This window comes from Sus scrofa, chromosome 7 (genome assembly GCF_054392235.1).
Source record: "Sus scrofa isolate SSC_HxYL_T2T_F1_AM1 chromosome 7, Sscrofa_HxYL_maternal_Yorkshire_Landrace_v2.0, whole genome shotgun sequence".
Classification (NCBI taxonomy): domain Eukaryota; kingdom Metazoa; phylum Chordata; class Mammalia; order Artiodactyla; family Suidae; genus Sus; species Sus scrofa.
This window is the reverse complement of record NC_139389.1, coordinates 97,393,400-97,411,926: the sequence shown is the minus strand read 5'-3', so window position 1 is coordinate 97,411,926 and position 18,527 is coordinate 97,393,400. Positions and strand designations below refer to the sequence as shown.

The window sequence follows — 18,527 nt, the reverse complement described above, 5'->3', positions numbered from 1 at the left end:
CCACAGAAATGCCAGATCCGAGCTGCATCTGCAAACTACACCACAGCTCACAGCAACGCCAGGGATCCTTAACCCACTGAGCCAGGCCAGGGATCAAACCCACAACCTCATGGTTCCTCGTCAGACTCCTTAACCATTGAGCCATGACAGGAGCTCCATCTTTCTCATTTTCTTGACTCGCCATCTCCGTTGTTTTTATTTGGAGGTAGGCTGAGTGGAAAGGTCAAAAATTCTGCCCTTTCCCTTGACCACTTGGCCTTCTGGTTGGGATTTGTGTATAGAATTTTTCTACATTGGTTGCATTTCTCCTAAATCCCTGGTTGGTATTTAAAAAAAAAAAAATGTGGAAAATCAAATCCTCAGCTAGGATCAGTGCCCCTGAAATTTTGGAAATGTCTGTGAAACGCCACACTAGCCTGAATTTTCTAGATATGTAACCCCCACTCTCCTTTCCCAGTCTTGGAGGAAAATGCAAACTGTCTTTGGGTTGTACCACTTCCATCAAGCCTTCTTCAAGCCCTTCTTGCCATCCCAGATTCCTCAGCTCTTGGCCATAATTCCCTCAAGGGGCCTTAGGTACCCAATGTCTTGCGGCTTGATTTGTCCACTGGCTGAAAATGAACTAATTCTACTTGTCACTAAGTGGCCCAGATTCATTCAATCTCTTTGGTTTTCATTAAAATATACATGAAATAATAACCAGTGAAGAGAAATCTTAGGAAAAGTGAAAAAACATGAATAAACCAATGCCACTGGCCTCTCTTGCCTGGGATGAGGATAGGCAAAGAGGACCATTCCCTTAGTCTGTTTTCTTAATAACCCATCCTGTTATATAAACTTCATGCCTACATTTTCCAGCAATATACACTATTGTAGGAACTAGCCTTTTAGGCTAACACAATAAAATAGCACATTTTTCTCAAATTGTCTGCCCCTGAGAGAATTTTCAGAAATTTAATATTGGAACATAAAAAGTCTCCCCACTAAAAACCAGGAGTTCTAAAAAATGTCTAGACATGGGGTAAGAAACTCGAAATATTTTTCCTAAAGAAATAACGGGAGTTCTCATCATGGCGCAGTGGAAATGAATCCGACTAGGAACCATGAGGTGGTGGGTTCGATCCCTGGCCTTGCTCAGTGTGTTAAGGATCCCCAGCATTTTGGTGAGCTGTGGTGTAGGTCACAGATGAGGGTCGAACCCCACATTGCTGTGGCTCTGGCATAGGCCGGCAGCTACCGCTCTGATTAGACCAGTAGCCTGGGGCCCTCCACATGTCGCCAGCGCAGCCTTAAAAAAAGTAAATAATGCAATCGTTTGTGGTAAAGTTCCAAGTTCAACCCACAGAAACATATTAGACTAATGATACATATTAAATATATAGCTATTATCATATGTTAAATAAATATATTGATACATATTAAATAAAAATATTAAATTTAGAATATTTTTAAATATTAAAATAATGTAAATGAAACTAATAACACAACCAGTGATGCATTTGAATAGGAAGTAGGACTATGGAAATGCGTAAGACAATAACACAACAGAATAGGGTAAAAAAATCCTTTATTAATTTGAACTCCGCTGCTTCAGGAAACGTAGATCTAATCGTAGGGTGCCTGTGGCCTGAAGACTCCTGGGAGTTCTGGATCCTTTCAGGCATGTTTAGAAAACTCCTCAGGAAAAATAGAGAATTGCTTCTTTTTAATTTAAACATTAAATTTACTTGTAAAAGAATGCTGAAGAAAGAGGAAAAGATCAAGGCACCCCAATATTGCCCTTAAAAGAGCACACACCTAGAAGTGCATTCATTTTGGACATCAGGGCCTGGTGAGTGGATGGACCAAGATGGGGCGAAGAAGCCCTCGCTCTGAGCCCCACTTCTGCCATTTACCACCTCGTGATAGAGAATAAACCACCTCCCCCATATATGCTTCTGCTTTCCTGAAGATGCAGCAAACACTTCCGAATAGCTGAAGCAGTGAGAATGTGCAGCTGACACACAAGACTTGAAAATATTTGTCTGCCAGTTCCTGTCGTGGCGCAGTGGAAACAAATCTGGCCAGGAACCATGAGGTTTTGGGTTCAATCCCTGGCCTCGCTCAGTGGGTTAAGGATCAGGCGTTGCTGTGGCTGTGGTGTAGGCCAGTAGCTACAGCTCCGATTAGACCTGTAGCCTGGGAACCTCCATATGCCGTGAGTACAGCCCTAAAAAGCAAAAAAAAAGAAAAAAAAATATTTGTCTGTGCATCTTTGCCGCTACTCTTCTTCACCCAGGTGGCATCCACTCCCTGCCCAGGCCTGAGCTGTTAGAGGTGAGGTGCAAAGAGAAGGCAAACAGTGTCCTTGGAGAAGATGAGAAAGCCAAATGGTGGCATAAAGTGCGTCTGGAGGAAGACTTGCTGGAAGTACCCCCACTGCACCAGCACCTTAGAGATGGAGGGGTTCCCAAGGTAAGGCCAGTGCCCAAGTGGGTGGTGAGGGAGCAGGATAGCTTGGCTTTGCAGAGTCCCTGAGGCCCACACCGGCCTAGCAAACCAAAGATCTGCCCACAGGCTTGCAAGGGAGGGCAACCTACTGCAAAACTGTCCCAGGGCTGCAGCCTCTCGGGGCTTCAGGACAGCCAAGCTGGGATGGCCACAGACAGAAGTGGCTGGGAGAAGGCCCACAGCCCCGCACCTGTCAGGGTAGGATCCAAGGGAACTAGCTCCCAAGACCACCGCTCAGTATCTGTTATGGCCCCTCAGATCTTAGATGCAAATCTCTGGAGAAAGGGTGATGGGTTATAAAAGTTTAAAGTTGCCAATTTCCAAGCATGCTAAGAAACCCCAGGTTGGCTGAATTTTTTTTTTTTTTTTTTTTTTTTTTTTTTTTTGTCTTTTCTAGGGCCACACCCACCCAAGGCACATGGAGGTTCCCAGGCTAGGGATCGAATCAGAGCTGTAGCCGCCGGCCGACACCAGAGCCACAGCAACGCGGGATCCAAGCCACGTCTGCAACCTACACCACAGCTGACAGCAACACCAGATCCTAAACCCACTGACCGAGGCCAGGGATCGAACCTGCAACCTCATGGTTCCTAGTCGGATTCATTAACCACTGAGTCACGATGGAAACTCCTGGCTAAATTATCTTGAATCAATCATTTCTACTGGTAGATTTTTTAAAATGGGAACCCTGGATAGAAACTGAATTATTGACGGTGTTTCATGTACACTGGAGTTTGCGACTCAAGAAATCCATACCCAGTTCTCCAGTGGTGCCTCACCCATGCCGGATGGATAACAAGCACTCAGAAACAGCAGCCGTTTTATCCCCAGAGCCACAGTGTAAACTCTCTTGGGAAAGAACAGGCTAACTTCCCATCCTACTCTTGTCTCCTTCAAAACAAACATGACATTCCTTTCCAAAGCCATTGTTACTCTCGCTCACAACTTCCCTCCCTTCCAATGGAAGAAAAAAAAAAAAAATACAAAGCACCAACTCCCACCCATTTTTATCCCCTGCCTTTCGTCTCAGTCCAAGGCAGCTCTGGGGTTAGAGTTGCTTCAACCACTGTTGCTTCCCCACTACCGCCCCACATGCCATTCGGGGCATGGGAGAAGCCAAGTCTATCCTTCCTACAATGAAGAGGGTCAACTGCTAGGAGCCCCCAGGCCACTAACCCTGGGAGAGGGATCTCATGATAGACCAGGCCCTAGACCAGCTTTTGAAAAGGTCATCCTAAGGCCATCCTCTGCCTCCAGCTTAAAAAGACTCACGAGCTGTACTTCCTATACCTCTGATACCCCCTCCGTTCAAAGAAGCACCTGGCAGCCCTGGGTTGTGGGGAGTAAGGGGGAGAAGGGGAGAGGGGGAAGCCAACCAGGTTGAGATCTGTGGGCTGGAACTTGAGGGGCCAACTGTCTCAGGGGCCAAGATATTAAAATAAGATAAATATGTAAATTAAACTAATAACCAATGATGCATTTGAAGAGTGGGAAAGATGCAAGGAGTTGCTTGATACAAATATAATGAGAGCACTCTATAGATGAAAGGCTTCTTGCTATTATGGTAAAAAAAAAAACCCTAGGACCACAGGAGAACAGTTAGGATGGACAAACACAACACAGGTAAACAGCACTCGGAGTCGCTGAGATTTTGACTTTGTTCACTGAGATTTTGACTTTTAGAGCAAGTGACATCAAGTTCTACATATCATGGAGACCAATTTGCCACTTTTCCTATTTTCAAAACATTTTATAAGCTCTATCCCTTCAACTGAGATGGCTATGACATTCTTATTTTTCTCTGAGAAGATACCAAGTGTCTCGACTAAAATCTCACAGCTGGCTTGGGAGTCACAGACCCCAGGCCTCACGGATGCCGCCATTGTCTTCAGTATTGATAGCAAAGAAGGTGAGCCTTCAGCAGAGAGGATGTCAAGAGAATCTTGAAAGAAACAGAAAATCCATTGCAGCAGCTTCAAAAATCTTCACTTTTTTTTTTCAATGCCAGCTTCCCAGCTCCAGAGGATCTGAGAATGCCAGAGGGAGGGACGCTGTGGGATTTCCATGCTGGCTACTCTCCAATGACATTTTCCTGGGCTCTGGACCTAGAAACAACCAAAAATAATTTGGTGAGTGTACAGAAATTATTCATCAACCATTTATAAAGCCCGCGCTGTTGTAAAGGGCACAGAGCCGATGCCGGGTGCAGATGAGTGGTGCCGGGTGCAGATGAGTGGTGCCGGGTGCAGATGAGTGGTGCCGGGTGCAGATTCCATCCCCATGGAACATCCCTAACATCTTTCCAGAATCATCTGTCCCAAAACATAAACCATCTCATTTCCTGGGCGGGCACACTGTCAGGACAGAAAAAGGAAGGACTAAATTTTCCTCTAAAAGCACATTGCAAAATCCACACGAAGGAAATACATTTTTCAAGCACTGATATGAAATGAGAGATAATGACACTAGCTGACATTGGAGTCATTAGTACATGCCAATCACTGTTCTATCTATTTTACATCTATTAACTCATTCAATCTTCACAAGAACCCTAGGAGTGAGATATCGCTTTTATCCCCATTTTACAGACAAAGGAACTGAGGGACAAAGATGAAGGAGTTTGTCCAAAGTCACGCTCAGAGGCAAAGTGGAGACCCAAAGCCAGGCGGCAGACCTCAGAGGCTGTGTCCTTAACCACTGCTTTCTACCTTTCTGAGCACACTGCTCTTAAGTGAAAACACCCAACCCAATGGCTGTGTCTTTGCTTCCCAAATAAATCCACAGGTTTCATGAGGTTACGGTAATGCTCATGGCCACATTATCGACTTTGACAAAGCAAACTGAAACTCATCTAGAGCCACAGCCAATTACATACATCACAGAACTTCAAAATAATGATGGTCGTTTCACCGTATCAAGATTTTCAAACACATTACCTGACAGCTATCATCTAACCCCTGTGCTAACTGGGTTCAAAACAGAAACCTGACTGGTGGTTTCAGGATAGAAATTCTAGAAAAGGATTCAATTTCTCCAAAGTTTTTAGTTTCTCCCAGAAGTTACTGGAAGATGCCATGCAGAGGTCTGGGCTTTCTCAGCTAAACCCATCTATGTGGACTCCATCTACATGGACGCTATATCCATGCGGACATCCTGGTGGCGGGTGGGGGGCTCTTCTTGCTCCAGAACCTACAGCCCTTTCTCTGCTCAAGAGCCAGTCTCCACTAATAGGTAGTTCCACCACAGAGGCTGTCAGGGTCCCTCCAAGAAACCCAAACTTGGCCAGATGCAGACAAGCTCACTGGTCCCCAAGGGGCAGCCCCTGGCCCAGAAGACGTGAGCTCCATCCAGTGGGCTCCCAGGATGCTACAGCTCTCACCACCAGGAAGAGGGTCTCAGAGGCTGCCCAGCAGCCTTGCTTCCACGCAGACCTTACCTCTTGTTCCCTCTCCACGTCTGCTGGGTTCTCTTATTCCAGTCTGTACATCTCACGAGCTGCCAGGATCCCCAGGAGAAGGAGTAAGGACATTCGTGGATCATTTTACTTTACATTCTTCCAGCTGAACACTCGGTTCCTGAAAGGAAATCTTAATTCCCACCCCAGGAACTCCTGGCAGGAGAGTCCAGGGCCCATCAAGGGTAGCTGCCCAGCCTCTGAGGGAGACATTCAGAGGGCCCTGAGCCCAAGTGGCTACGGGGAACATTGAGTCCCTTAGGACCCGCTTCCCCCCACGCCCTGGAGGGGCTTCCCACTGGGCATCTGGGTCAGAAGCTAGGAAGCCAGAGGGGTGGCTGCTGGGCTTTTGAAATGACTCTTCCTTGGGAGCTTGTCTGCAGCTATGGGTGTGTTGGGCCTCTCTCCTCCCCCAAGTCCACAGGCGTTTGGCACTGCTGTGGGGACAGAGCACCTCCTTCACTACCTGGTAATAAGCATCATTGGTCATCACTCCCCAGCTAGGGCTCATTTTCACAAAAGAAGTGTCCCCCAGGCTGACGACGAGCACCCTCTCCCCATTCTTCCTTGGCAGTGGGTCTCCTTGGAAGCGCCCTCTCCCCTCCATCCTCCCCCAACACCGCAATAACCAACCCAGCCAGATCCTGGTGTCCTTTCAGCATGTTCTCCCCAATTTCATCCGTACACACTTCCCTGCAAATGCTCTTTCCAAATCTCAAGTCATCCCTTAGGGAACACTGGATATAGGTCAGTACACCGTGCTAAAGACTTCCTCTCAGGAGCAGGAACACTCACGCATTGTGACCCCAAGTCTCCAGGGTCCCAGCCACAGGGCTCAGGCTCTGGCTGCAGGGGAGACACCGGGCTTCGCCTCTCACCACGCGCCCCTGGGCATCGCTCACCAGTTGCTGGGGATGGAGAGGAACTCTGTAGTACTACACTGAGGCGACTCCCCCAGGTGGGACTCAGGCACATGCTGCGGCCCTAGGTGACTCCGCAGAGTCACAGCAGCTCCCCCAGTTTCCTTCCTTGGTCAGGCCAGTGGTCTCTCCTCAATGCCTCATCTTCCTCTCAAGACTGGAATCCTCTCAGAGTTCTGAGGAATTCACTGTCCAAGCCAGGTCCTTCCTGGACCCTTGAGTCCTTGGCCAGAGGCCAGGCACGCATTGGCATGTGGTTGTGCATACAGTCGTGAGCGTGAAGGGCCAGGTGCTGTGTGAAATATGGAGGGATATGGATGGAGGGACCCCCTCCCTTGGCCTCCCCCAGATCTTGGCTTGTTCTTTCCAAGCAAAGTCTCATGCAGGGTCCTCTCCTCTGACCCTGAATTTGAGAGGAGGAGACCCGCTATTGTGCCTACTTGATCCCCTACTGCCCTCAACTTGGGCTCTGATACTGGAATCACCAGCATCTCCTCAGAGGACACCTGGGAGCTGAAACCTTCTTTTGCCAGAAGCCAGCCCTGGCCCAATAGAGTTTCCAGACTGAGAAACCCACACAGCTTCCCGGGCCACAGTGTCACTGTCGTTTGTGAGCCAGCTGGTTGGGGCTCATGCCCTAGCTCCCCTTGGCCAACGTGCTAGGGGAGAAATTCCAGGATTCCAACATCCAGGGGTCACCAGCCAGTGGGCTCCATGGCATCAACTGTCCTACACTTACAGAGAGCTCATGCTTCTGCCAAAACAATAAGGCTCTCACATACACATCCATTCTCTGACTCCACACAGTGGCCACCCTCCATTCAGTCTAGCTGAGGGGGAGGTGTGCCCCATGTGCCCCCAACCCCAACACCCCACTCCCCACCCCACCCCTGCCCCCGAGTGGGGCAGGAAAGCCTTGAGGCACAGGTGTAGAAGGAAGAACTAGAGGAAGAGGAAGCCAACGGCCTTCTACTAAGTCTTGCTTAGGGCTCTGGGGTCCAGCCTCAAAGGGAATTTACCCTCCTGTGGGGAAAAAAGAGTTGAATTCACAGAAACTCTCTGAGCCCAAGTTTCCTCAAGTGTAGAATGAGGACACCAGATGACAGTCCCCAAGTGCCCTTTGGCAGTGGACACAATGTTGCTTACACTGCAAAGATATCCCTGTCCTGTTCCCAGAACCTGTGAACACCTTATGTTACATAGCAAGGGGGGTTAAAGTTGCAGGTGGAACATCAGCTGCTATTCAGGTAACCTCGAGATGGAGAGGTTATCCTGCATTATCCAGGTGAGCCCAGTATAATCTCAAGGGCCCTTGGAAGTGAAAGAGGGAGGCAGGAAGGTCAGAGAGAGATTTGATGATGCTAGCTTTGAAAACGGAGGAAGGGACCAGGAGCCAAAGGATACAGGTTACCTCTAGAAATGGGAAAAGGTAAGTAAGAGGTTCTCTCCTAGAGCCTCTTAAAGGAACATAGCCTTACCTACACTTTGATTTTAGCCCAGTGAGGCCCCTTTTGAACATGCTGACTTGCACAAGAGTAAGATAATAAATCTGTGTTGTTTTAACCCACTCATCTTCTTGTAATTTGTAATGGTAGTGATAAGAAACTAATTCACTCTCCATCCCCAGCATCCGCACCCACATGCTATGAATCAGAACCCCAGTCCTGGTGCAACCTTATATAAAATATTTACATGCTCTGTCGACTTGGAGAAGAGACTTGTGGCTGCCTGATGGGAGGGGGAGGGAGTGGGAGGGATCGGGAGCTTGGGCTTATCAGACACCACCTAGAATAGATTTACAAGGAGATCCTGCTGAATAGCATTGAGAACTATGTCTAGATACTCATGTTGCAACAGAACAAAGGGTGGGGGAAAAAATGTAATTGTAATGTATACATGTAAGGATAACCTGACCCCCTTGCTGTACAGTGGGAAAATAATAATAAAAAAAATTTACATGCTCTGAAGGAAAACATGAGTATAATGTCCTACACTTACAGAGAGTCCTGCTGTTTTTAAACTACTGTCATTTTAAAAAAAAAGTATACATCTTCTTATGAGCTAAATCCTGCCGATGTAAAGTCAACTGGATATCATCCTTTCCCTCAAGTAATTCACTGTCTAGTTGGAAAAAGAAACACAGGAGCAACTACCCAGAAACCTCGATGTTTCAGAAGTTAAGAGTTGGACAAAACCCAGTCTCCTTCAATGGAAATGGCAAGTGGCAAGAAGAATCACAGTAACCAGCCACCTCTGCTCCAGACTCAGCTGTGAAGCCTACCTGGGCATGGGTGGTTTTTTTTAATCTAATGAGTAATTCCAAGTCACAACCAGGACACTGAACCATTGCAAGATCTTTTCATGTTTTACTTGGTATCAAATCTTCTTTGTACTTCTTTTTTGTCAGAGGTGGATGGAAAATTCTAGTAATAGGGAGCAGTGGAGAAAAAAATCACTGCTTAAGAGCAGAATTATGAACAATGCATCCTTTTCCTCCTATCTCCTCTCCCCTTCCTGAATCTCAAAACCTTTCAAACCCATGCATATTCTTTGTGTAGATGGATAGGACCAGCTCAGCTGGAATCATTCTTATCTGTGTGGTCGACTTTTGCTTTGTTTGAACCTGAGCGGAATTGCTGTTAAGACCTGCAAACAAGTACTTTGCATGGGAGACTGATCTACTAAGGAAATTCTGCTAAATCCTTCCTCTTGTGTTGATTACTGACTGCTGAAATATCCAAGCTGGCAATTTATCAGGAGGAAAACTGGCAAACCTTTGAGATGAAATGTCTAAGAAACTATAACTTTTTTAATGGAGTCAAGGGTTGCCTATTTTTACAATAAGACAGATATTTTCTGCACCCAGCTAGGTAAGACCATACTGATGGACTTATGAGTCAACAGGGCAAGGTTCAGAACTACTACTGCAAGCTGCCCATCAACAGTTCGAGATGCAAACATTCTTCCCCAGCTATTTCTTTAAGCTTGGGTTTCTAAACCTACCCCATAAGGGAGCATTGTCAAACCTATCCCATCAAGAAGAAGCCCTGCTAGCTTCAAAGATTTTGATGTTGGAAACTTGTCTTGGTATGTCTGAAAAGCAGAATATCACATGTCAGTGGGCTCAGCCCAGAGCCCATACTGTGAGCATCTGCCCAGAATTCTCATCCCAATTCTTTATACCTCCTCTCCTCTCTCTTGGGTGGACTACTTCTTGATTCCCAAGGGCAATGCCTGCAGGGCTTTGATGCAACCGAAGCATAATCAGACAGGAAGAACAGAGTGCAAGAGACAAGGAAGTTTAGAGGAGATCTGCTTCTGGATGAACCAAGTTCTTCATGTGTACCCATGAAGATGCAAAGCTTTGAGAGAGAATTTGAAGAGCCAGTGGCCAATCACATCCATTTGGGGGTGGGAGGGGTGGAATGCCTAGCAAAAGACACTGATAATATTTGGAATGAAACCACCTAGTTACTTCCAACTTTTCAGAGTATCAATTAAAGCTAATAGTGAAAGGCGTTGGGATCTAACCCATTCATTGCATGATATGGCTCCAATTATACCTCCCTCCCAGTCCCTACCCCCACCAGCATCTCTTTCACCAACTTTCTATTCAGGAGAGTGGGGGCAGGGCATTCCCCAGGGATCATTACAACTCCCTCACACCAGCCCAATGCCCCTTGGCATCCAGCCTTGAGGATTCACTTCTCCTGCAGCAGTTCTGTCATTTCACCCTTCCTTTGAAAGACTAGTGCCCTTAACTCATGAGGTAACAACTATTCTCTCCTTTCCCCTCATTTCATCTCAGCACAGGGCTCTCTGTTTGCTCCAGACATCATAGGGCTGTAGGCATGAGGTGCTCTGGTTACTGCATTGAACGTAACAGCCTTAATCACCAAGCCCCTGGCAAGCTCACCCAGCAACAGGATCCACCACCATTTACCACAAAGCCACATGATTCAACACACCACTTTCAAATCTAAGGACCCAAAGAAGTATAAGACCCAGGCTCATCCTTGAGTTAAAAAAAATATATAGATAGATATGTATAGAGATATATATATGTTCATTCCAGCAGCAGAGGCTAGCTTCACTAGAGACCAAGAAGTGGTGAAGAGTGGGGAGTCAAGTCAGTCTGTGAGCAGAACTGAGCCCTTTGATCTTGACTGACTGCAAATGTCCTCACAAGAGAAAAAAAGTGTGATGTGACATGGGTGTTTGAGAAGGACAGAATCTAGGCTAGGGACAGAGGACCAGGCAGGAGACAAGAGCACTTACAGTATGTTCAACAAAGTGGAAAACCTTTCAAATAAAATCGGAGGGTGTGAACAGGAGAACTGGAGAAATGGAATCCGAAAAATAGCATTGCGACCAGACTGTTCTGAGTTTTCTAAAGCTGAGCTAAAGAGATAGGACTTTATTCTGTTGGCAGTGGGAAGTCAGCGAAGGGTTTTAGAGGGAGGGTGAAATGCTCCTGCTAAATGTGGTTCAAGAAATATAGCTCTGACAAGGTCTATGTAATGGATTGGTGGATGGAAGTGTCTGAAGGCAGAGTGACTACATTGGGTTGAAGGGTGACTCCCCCAAATGCATGTCCCCCACAACCTCAAGGTGTGACCTTATTTGGAAATAGGGTCTTTGCAAATGTAATTAGTTAAGATGAGGTCATATGAGATGAGGGTGGGCCAATGAGTGGTGTTCTCATAAGAGGAGAGGATAGACATAGACACATAGAGAGGAGAAGGCCATGTGAAGATGGAGGTAGAGATGAAAGAGATGCATCTACAAGTCAAGGAATGCCAGGCGTTCCCAGCCACCACCAGAAGCCAGGAGAGAAGCAAGCGACTGATTCTCCTTCAGAGCCTCCAGCAGGAACCAGCCCTGCTGACACTTTGATTTCTGACTTCTGAGGGTCCAGAACCACAAGACAGTACATCTGTGCTGTTTTAAGCCACTCAGTTTGTGATAATTTGTTACAGCAGCCCAAGGAAGCTACTGAGAGACCAGTAAAGAATCTGGCTGGAGTGCAGGCTCTGGAAATGATGCCTGCAACAAAAGCAAGGCCTTGGGAATTTGAAAAGAATCATCAGTGAGAATTAATAATTGGGAACAAGCAAGCTGTAACAGAGAGGTATGGGGACTCTTCTTGGTTCCAGCACTCTGGGATGTGAATTTCAGTCCTTGAAGGTGCTCCTGGAGGGGAGGGGTTAAATTTGGGCTCCTGAACTTGGAGTCAGATTGGAAGCAATGCAGGGTGATCTCTAGCAACCCTAACCCAAAAGCGAGTAACTACTACATATTGTAAACCAAATTACCTTGTTTGTCTTTTTTGGTGTTTGTGTGTGTGTGTGGTTTTTTTTTTTTTTTTAAGGAAAAACTGTAAATAGCTTACTGTGCAAAAAAAAAAAAAAGAGGAGCAGGCTCCTTTGGGGGTGGCATGGTGAAAGCAGAAAATGTTGACAGTGTCCCAAAGGTAGTGTGGATGCTGAGGGAATCTTGCCTATCCCAACATCTAAGTTTACCTCCAGGTCCATCTTTGCTTGAAAGACCCAGGATTTATGAGTGAGGGAGTGGCAGGCTTCCTCAGCATTCCTCTGACTCCTCTTTCATTTGGGTGTGTGTTGTAAGCAGCCCATAGCCTTCTTTCCCCAGTCGGGTATCCAGGAGCCCTACCTCGCAGTGCACCTGACCTGAGCTCTCACCCGAGACCTTGTGCCTGGGACAAAATCTAGGGAGAGGAGGGCTTTGCTTACCTAATGGCATTCACTGACTCCAACAGACTGCTCCTGGAACCCCTCCCAGCACATCAGAAGCTGTCAGTGAAGAAATCACAGGATTGCCTCTTAAGAGGGGAAAAGCAAACAAAAATCCAGCATGGGTACCAGCTGTCCCTGGACTTGCCTCTGGTTCCTATTCTTTGAGGCCCTTATGCCCACCATGGCCTGGGGCCCTCCCTTCTGCCTGGGGATTTCTGGAAATGAAGAGCCTGTCCTTGGCTTAGCATCCACCAACAACATAGCCACCAGGACCTCCCATGGCTCCATCTTCTCTGCTCCTCTGCCGAGTCAGCCCTTCCCAGGCACTCAGGACTGCTCTCTCAACCCCTTGTCCCCTACTGTCCCTCAAGGTGCCATTAGTCTCTCCTATAGTGCAACCCACAGTGAGGGTTGGAGGCTTCCATGAGCATCCCTACCCACTAAGTTGGCACAGCTGGTGGGGATAGGCACTCACATGTTTTGGGGTGTGTCAATTGACATCAGCTTCCTTGGAGGTAAAATCTGTTTTTGAAAGGCTTTGTTTTGTTTTGTTTTGTTTAATTAGTTCTTCCTTCTAACCCCAAAATTCCACTTCTAGAAACTTACTCTGAAAAAAAAAAATAAGATATGTGTTCAAAGATGTTACTGGAAGGATTTCCATCATGGACTTACATATAATAGTGAAATAAAATTAAATAGCACCTAACTCTCCATGACAGAAAGCTATTTCAATAAATTTTGGAATATACCTGCATGGGAATATTATCTCACCACCAAAATGGATGTTGCGAGGTAATATCATTTTCCTCCAGAAAGAAGAGCAGAGTGGCTGGGAGGCAGGCAAGAAAAGGCAACTTTCCTTGAAAACTCTTTTATACCTGTTGCATTTTTGAAGCATGCAAATCATAGATAGTAGATAGGTAGATAGTATTGTCAAGGGTGTTCTGAATAAGAGTAGCTTAGAAAGGTATTCAAGAAGTATTAAGTGAGGGAGTTCCCGTCGTGGCGCAGTGGTTAGCGAATCCGACTAGGAACCATGAGGTTGCGGGTTCGGTCCCTGCCCTTGCTCAGTGGGTTAACGATCTGGCATTGCTGTGAGCTGTGGTGTAGGTTGCAGACACGGCTCGGATCCCACGTTGCTGTGGTTCTGGTGTAGGCCGGTGGCTACAGCTCCGATTAGACCCCTAGCCTGGGAACCTCCATATGCCGCAGGAGCGGCCCAAGAAATAGCAAAAAAAAAAAAAAAAGTATTAAGTGAAAAATATATGTTGCAAAATAAGACCGTTCTGCAAAATACCATTTCTACTATCAAAAACAAAAAGTCTAGAAGGAGATGACTCCAAGACTTAACACTATACATTTGTTTGTTTAAAAAAAAAATTTATTGAAGTACAGTTGATTCACAATGTTGTATTAGTTTTGGGTGTACAGCAAAATGATTCAATTTCATATATGTTTTCAGATTCTTTTTTCTTCTTTTTTTTTCTCTCTTTCTCTTATTGGCCACTCCATGGCATATGGAAGTTCCCTGGCTAGAGGTCAAATTGGAACTATAGCTGTCAGCTTACACCACAGCCAGAGCAATGCCGGATCCAGGTTGCATCTGCAAACTACACCACAGCTCATGGCAACACCAGATCCTTAACCCACTGTGCAAGGCCAGGGATTGAACCTGTGTCCTCATGGATACTAGTCAGCTTTGCTACTGTTGAGCCACAATTGGAACTCCCTCATTTGCATTTTTAGATTCCACATATAAGCGATATCATCTGGTATTTGCCCTTCCTCTGTCTGACTTATTTCACTCAGTATGATAATCTCTAAGTTCATCCATGTTGCTGCAAATGACATCATTTCATTCATTTTCGTGGATGAGTAATATTCCATTGTCTATCTGTATACTACAGCTTCTTCATTCATCTGTCGAACATTCAGGTTGCTTCCATGCCCTGACTATTATAAATAGTGCTGCTATGAACATTTAGGTGCATGTATCTTTTCAAATTAGAGTTTTCTCTGAATATACGCCCAGGAGTGAGGTTGCTGGATCATATAGCAACTCTAGTTTTTTCAGGAATCTCCGTTAACAGTACGTATTTCTAATGGATGGAATTATAGGTGATTTTCATTTTCTTCTTACATATGTTTATTTCCTACTTTTTCTACAAGGAACATGCATTGGGGAAGGGGGTTTGGTGGGGGCAGGGAGGAACAATAAAAGTTATTTTTAATTTTTCATAAATGTTCCAATGCTTCCCGTCTTGGTCAAACTTCTAGAAAGAACAGGGAGACTCATTGTCTCTACTTGGTCACCCCCCCACCTTACCCAACTCCACCTGCATCCACTCCTCCATCCTTCTACCAGTTCCCATCTCTTCCCAGAAAGGGTCTGGCAAATGCCTCTCCCCTGTTGCCAAACACACTGGATGATATTTTCAGGCCCCCCTTTTTTCTGGCCTTCGTGCTGTATTTGTGCTCAATGTATTTAACAAACACCAACGTTGTGATTATTGTGTGTCAGGCACCATAAGGGTTAACAACCCTGAAAAGCCAGATCGCTGCCCTCAAAGAACCACTTGCAGGCTGGTGGGAGAGGAGGAGGAGTGGCCACACAGGGACAGCCCCCTACGGCACTCTCTGGATTCTCCACCAAGCTCTTCTCCCCACCTACACCCCAGCCGCCTCTGCCTGCCCCTCACACATCTGTCCCCAGGAATCTGTGCTCACCCCACACCCTCTTCCCCTCCTCACCTCCCTGGACTACCTCTCTCTCATCTGCTCTTATTCAAGAGGCCCGGGCCGGGGCAAGAGCAACAGACACCTTCCCTTCTGTTTCCCCTGAGGCCACAATAGACCTTGTCATCATCACCCCCACCTCCCAACTCTGTTCCTTTCTTACTTGATGGCATCTCCCGGGGGCCGCTCCTACACACACCATCACTCACCTCTCCTCCACTCAGGTCCTCGACCCCGTTCCCCCCTCACTTGGACTTCATCTCCCGCCCCATCCATTGCAGTGGCTTCTCAGCCCCTCTTAGGTTTGTTCTCTGCGGATTGGAGCCAAATTTCCATCGGAAAAAACTTGCCCTACCCGTCTAGGCCCTGCTGCTCACCAGTCTCTATGTGATAACAGCCCTCCCTCTCCACGCCCACCTCCCACCACTTCCCTTCACGTCTCCACTGTCACCCCTCTGTGCCTTTGCCCACGCTGGAGGCCCATCCCTTGATTCTCTCCCAAGCACTCTGAGTCCTTTCTTCATCAGGATTCAGCCCAGGCGCCTCTGTTCCAGGAACTGCTCAGGAATGAGGGCCCTGAGTGGGCGGCCCTCCTCAGTGACTGGGTCACGACTAGACCAGAGGGTTCGCCTCATTACATGGATGTGACCAGCACACCTGTGCTGACCTCCTCCCAAGTCATCCGTTGGGGACAATTACTTATCTCCAGGTCTGAGCACAATGCCTGGCCATTGCTGGCACTTCCTGAAGTGAACCCAGAGCTGCTACCATCACAGAAGGAAGCCAGCAGAAACTTGGGCCCAGCAGTGAAGCTTTGGCTTAGGTTCAAAACCATCTCAGGCCCGAGTGGAAGCCATCTGTTAAGGTGCCTTTGCCCATGTTGGAAACTACAGCTCAGTTCTCCCTGTGATGGGCCCCCACCTGGAGGAGGGGTCCCTCTCCCAGGCACCAGCCTGGCTGTGTCCCTTTGCTGCTCACCCCAGCCCAAAAAGGAAACCCTCCCAGCCACAGGGCTCCAATCCCCTGCCCAGGGGCACAGAGTTGATCTCTAGGCCTTGGTGATGGAGCGAGCCAGCCCTGAGCCCTCCAGCAGGAGACCCCCCTCCTCCCCCAGTGTGCCTGAACCTCCCACGGTGAGTGAAGGGGAGCAGAGTGCACTGGAGGGTCACATGTGCTAAACCTCATTCACCAGGAGCCTCAAACCACTGGCCATGAACCTTCTCTCCAAATGAAGGTCTATCCAGCCATTCTATTTGTATGATGTTAAAAGATGTTTGGAGTTCCCATTGTGGCTCAGCAGTTAACAAATCTGACGAGCATCCATGAGGATGCAGGTTTGATCCCTGGCCTCGATCCGTGGGTTAAGGATCTGGCGTTGCCATGAGCCGTGGTGTATGTTGCAGATATGGCTTGGATTCTACGTTGCTGTGGCTGTGGCGTAGGCTGGCAACTACACCTCGGATTTGACCTCTAGCCTGGGAACCTCCCTATGCCGCGAGTGTGGCTCTAAAAAAGCAAAAAAAAAAAAACAAAATTATTTATTAAGCATTTACATGGAATATACCATCTACAATTTTTGTTCCAATTTTTTGCCATTTCTCTTTTTAATATTCAACACTCAAAAAAAGTGGAAAAGACCAGGGCTTCTTTTCACCTCCAAAATAGTCTTCTGGTGTTGACACAGGGTAGGTGGCAACCCTTCTCCAGGCCTCTCTCAGCTCCCCACCACAACCCCCCAGCCCCTGCACACACTTGGTGACAAAAGAATGCAGTAACCTGGGGAGGCAGGGTCCCCAGAACGAGGTAGATGAGGAGTGGACACCTCCACCTTGGAGACAGGCAGTCTCCTGTCCCCGTAGTGGTGAGAAGGGGGAAAGAGGACAAAATCCAGCACACAGATCTCCCTGCAGCCCTGCTCACCTCTGTGGGCACCCATCACCCCCTCAAAAGACACAAGAGCCAGGGCAAGACACAGGCACAGCCCGGGGGGCATGAAGGAGCAGGACGAGGAGGCCGAAGTCCCCCAGCCCACAAACCTCTGCTGACTCTGCCAAGGCTCCCACATCAAGTTTTTCTTCAGCTAAGGCAGGGAGAGCACCTGGGAAATGATCAGGCAGTGAGCAGAGGGCTCTCACATGCAGCCGTGACTGGCCTAGAACCCGTGCAGGGAATAAGTTCCTAAGTGGATTCATCACACGTCCCCTGGGCATTTCCAGTGTGCTCACTGCCAGGTCCCCTCCCAGAGGTCTGGATGGCCCACCTCCCTGAGGCCTGATAATCCACCCAGCTGCAGAACCAGGCCACCAACCGCTGAGAATTCTAGCGAGAGAAAATTCCAACGGCAGTTGAAGGCAATGGTCAAGGGAAGCCAGGGGGACGGCAGGACCCACAGTCTCGGGGAGGGGCACAAAGGGGGACAGGATACTTCAGGGCCTGCAGCGGAAAGCTGATGGGAGAAGGGAGGTCATCAGAGACCATGCTGGGGGGCCCACGGGGAAAAATGGGAGGACCTTTTCTCCAGGTCCAGAAAGTGGGGGCACAGCCATCTTTATCAGGTGGCCTTAAGGCAGACCTTGCTGACCTTTGTGTGTTCACGTGGGAAGTCTGCCCCGAGGATGAAAACTCATGGCCTTTGCCACAGCCATTGCACTAACTGGCTCCTTCTTAGCTCCAAAGCCAGGAGTCCTGGCTGCCTCTGGGCCGAATTCTAGGTAGGGACCATGAATCAAAATCAAGATCAAGCTCATGCCAAAGATATGACTACTTTATAGAAACAAATGGGCAAGTTCAAATGACCAGGCCAGTGCCAAGTCTCAGCAGAGGAAACGGAGGAGGCATTTGGGAGTGGACCCATTGCCATGGGCCCTGAGATTGTGTACGTGCTGACACCACACCAAACCCACAATGGTGGCCCAATAGTCTCCATTTGAGGGGCACTACCTGCCTTGGGAAGGCTTTCCAGTGCCCCTCGGCTAAGTGCCTGATAGTTCCTTTAATGAGCAGTTAGTTCCAAACAAAAAAAGCTTGGAGCCTGATAGATATCACTGTGTGCACTTGGCAATTGTTTACATATTCAATGGCACTCTTGGGAGTTGGCTGCAGTGCCCCTGGGGCACCTCGGTGCAGAGCTGGGGAACCTCAGGGGCAAACCATTGATTAAGATTCCTGGTT

The 18,527-nt window shown here is 47.7% G+C and overlaps 1 protein-coding gene and 1 long non-coding RNA gene across 3 annotated transcripts in view; both read right to left on the bottom strand.

The window, feature by feature from the left end:
- Positions 1-1,550: 1,550 nt before the first annotated feature.
- The window catches only part of FAM174B (family with sequence similarity 174 member B), a 90,614-nt gene continuing 73,637 nt past the window's right edge, over positions 1,551-18,527 (bottom strand). The window contains exon 3 of the mRNA XM_013978276.3: positions 1,551-4,595. Within this exon, the coding sequence (XP_013833730.2) occupies positions 4,562-4,595 (34 nt within the window). The 3' untranslated portion in view covers positions 1,551-4,561. The remainder of the gene's footprint in view (positions 4,596-18,527) is intronic.
- On the bottom strand, positions 5,927-17,605 carry LOC146401793 (uncharacterized). 2 transcript variants are annotated; one of them, XR_014810938.1, is made up of 4 exons: positions 17,393-17,605; positions 13,096-13,227; positions 12,618-12,677; positions 5,927-6,065 (listed from the first exon to the last, which is right to left on the bottom strand). It is a non-coding gene; the product is annotated as an uncharacterized LOC146401793 (long non-coding RNA). The 2 variants fall into 2 exon arrangements; XR_014810939.1 differs by lacking the exon at positions 5,927-6,065 and adding an exon at positions 6,721-6,852 and having other exon boundaries at positions 17,277-17,454.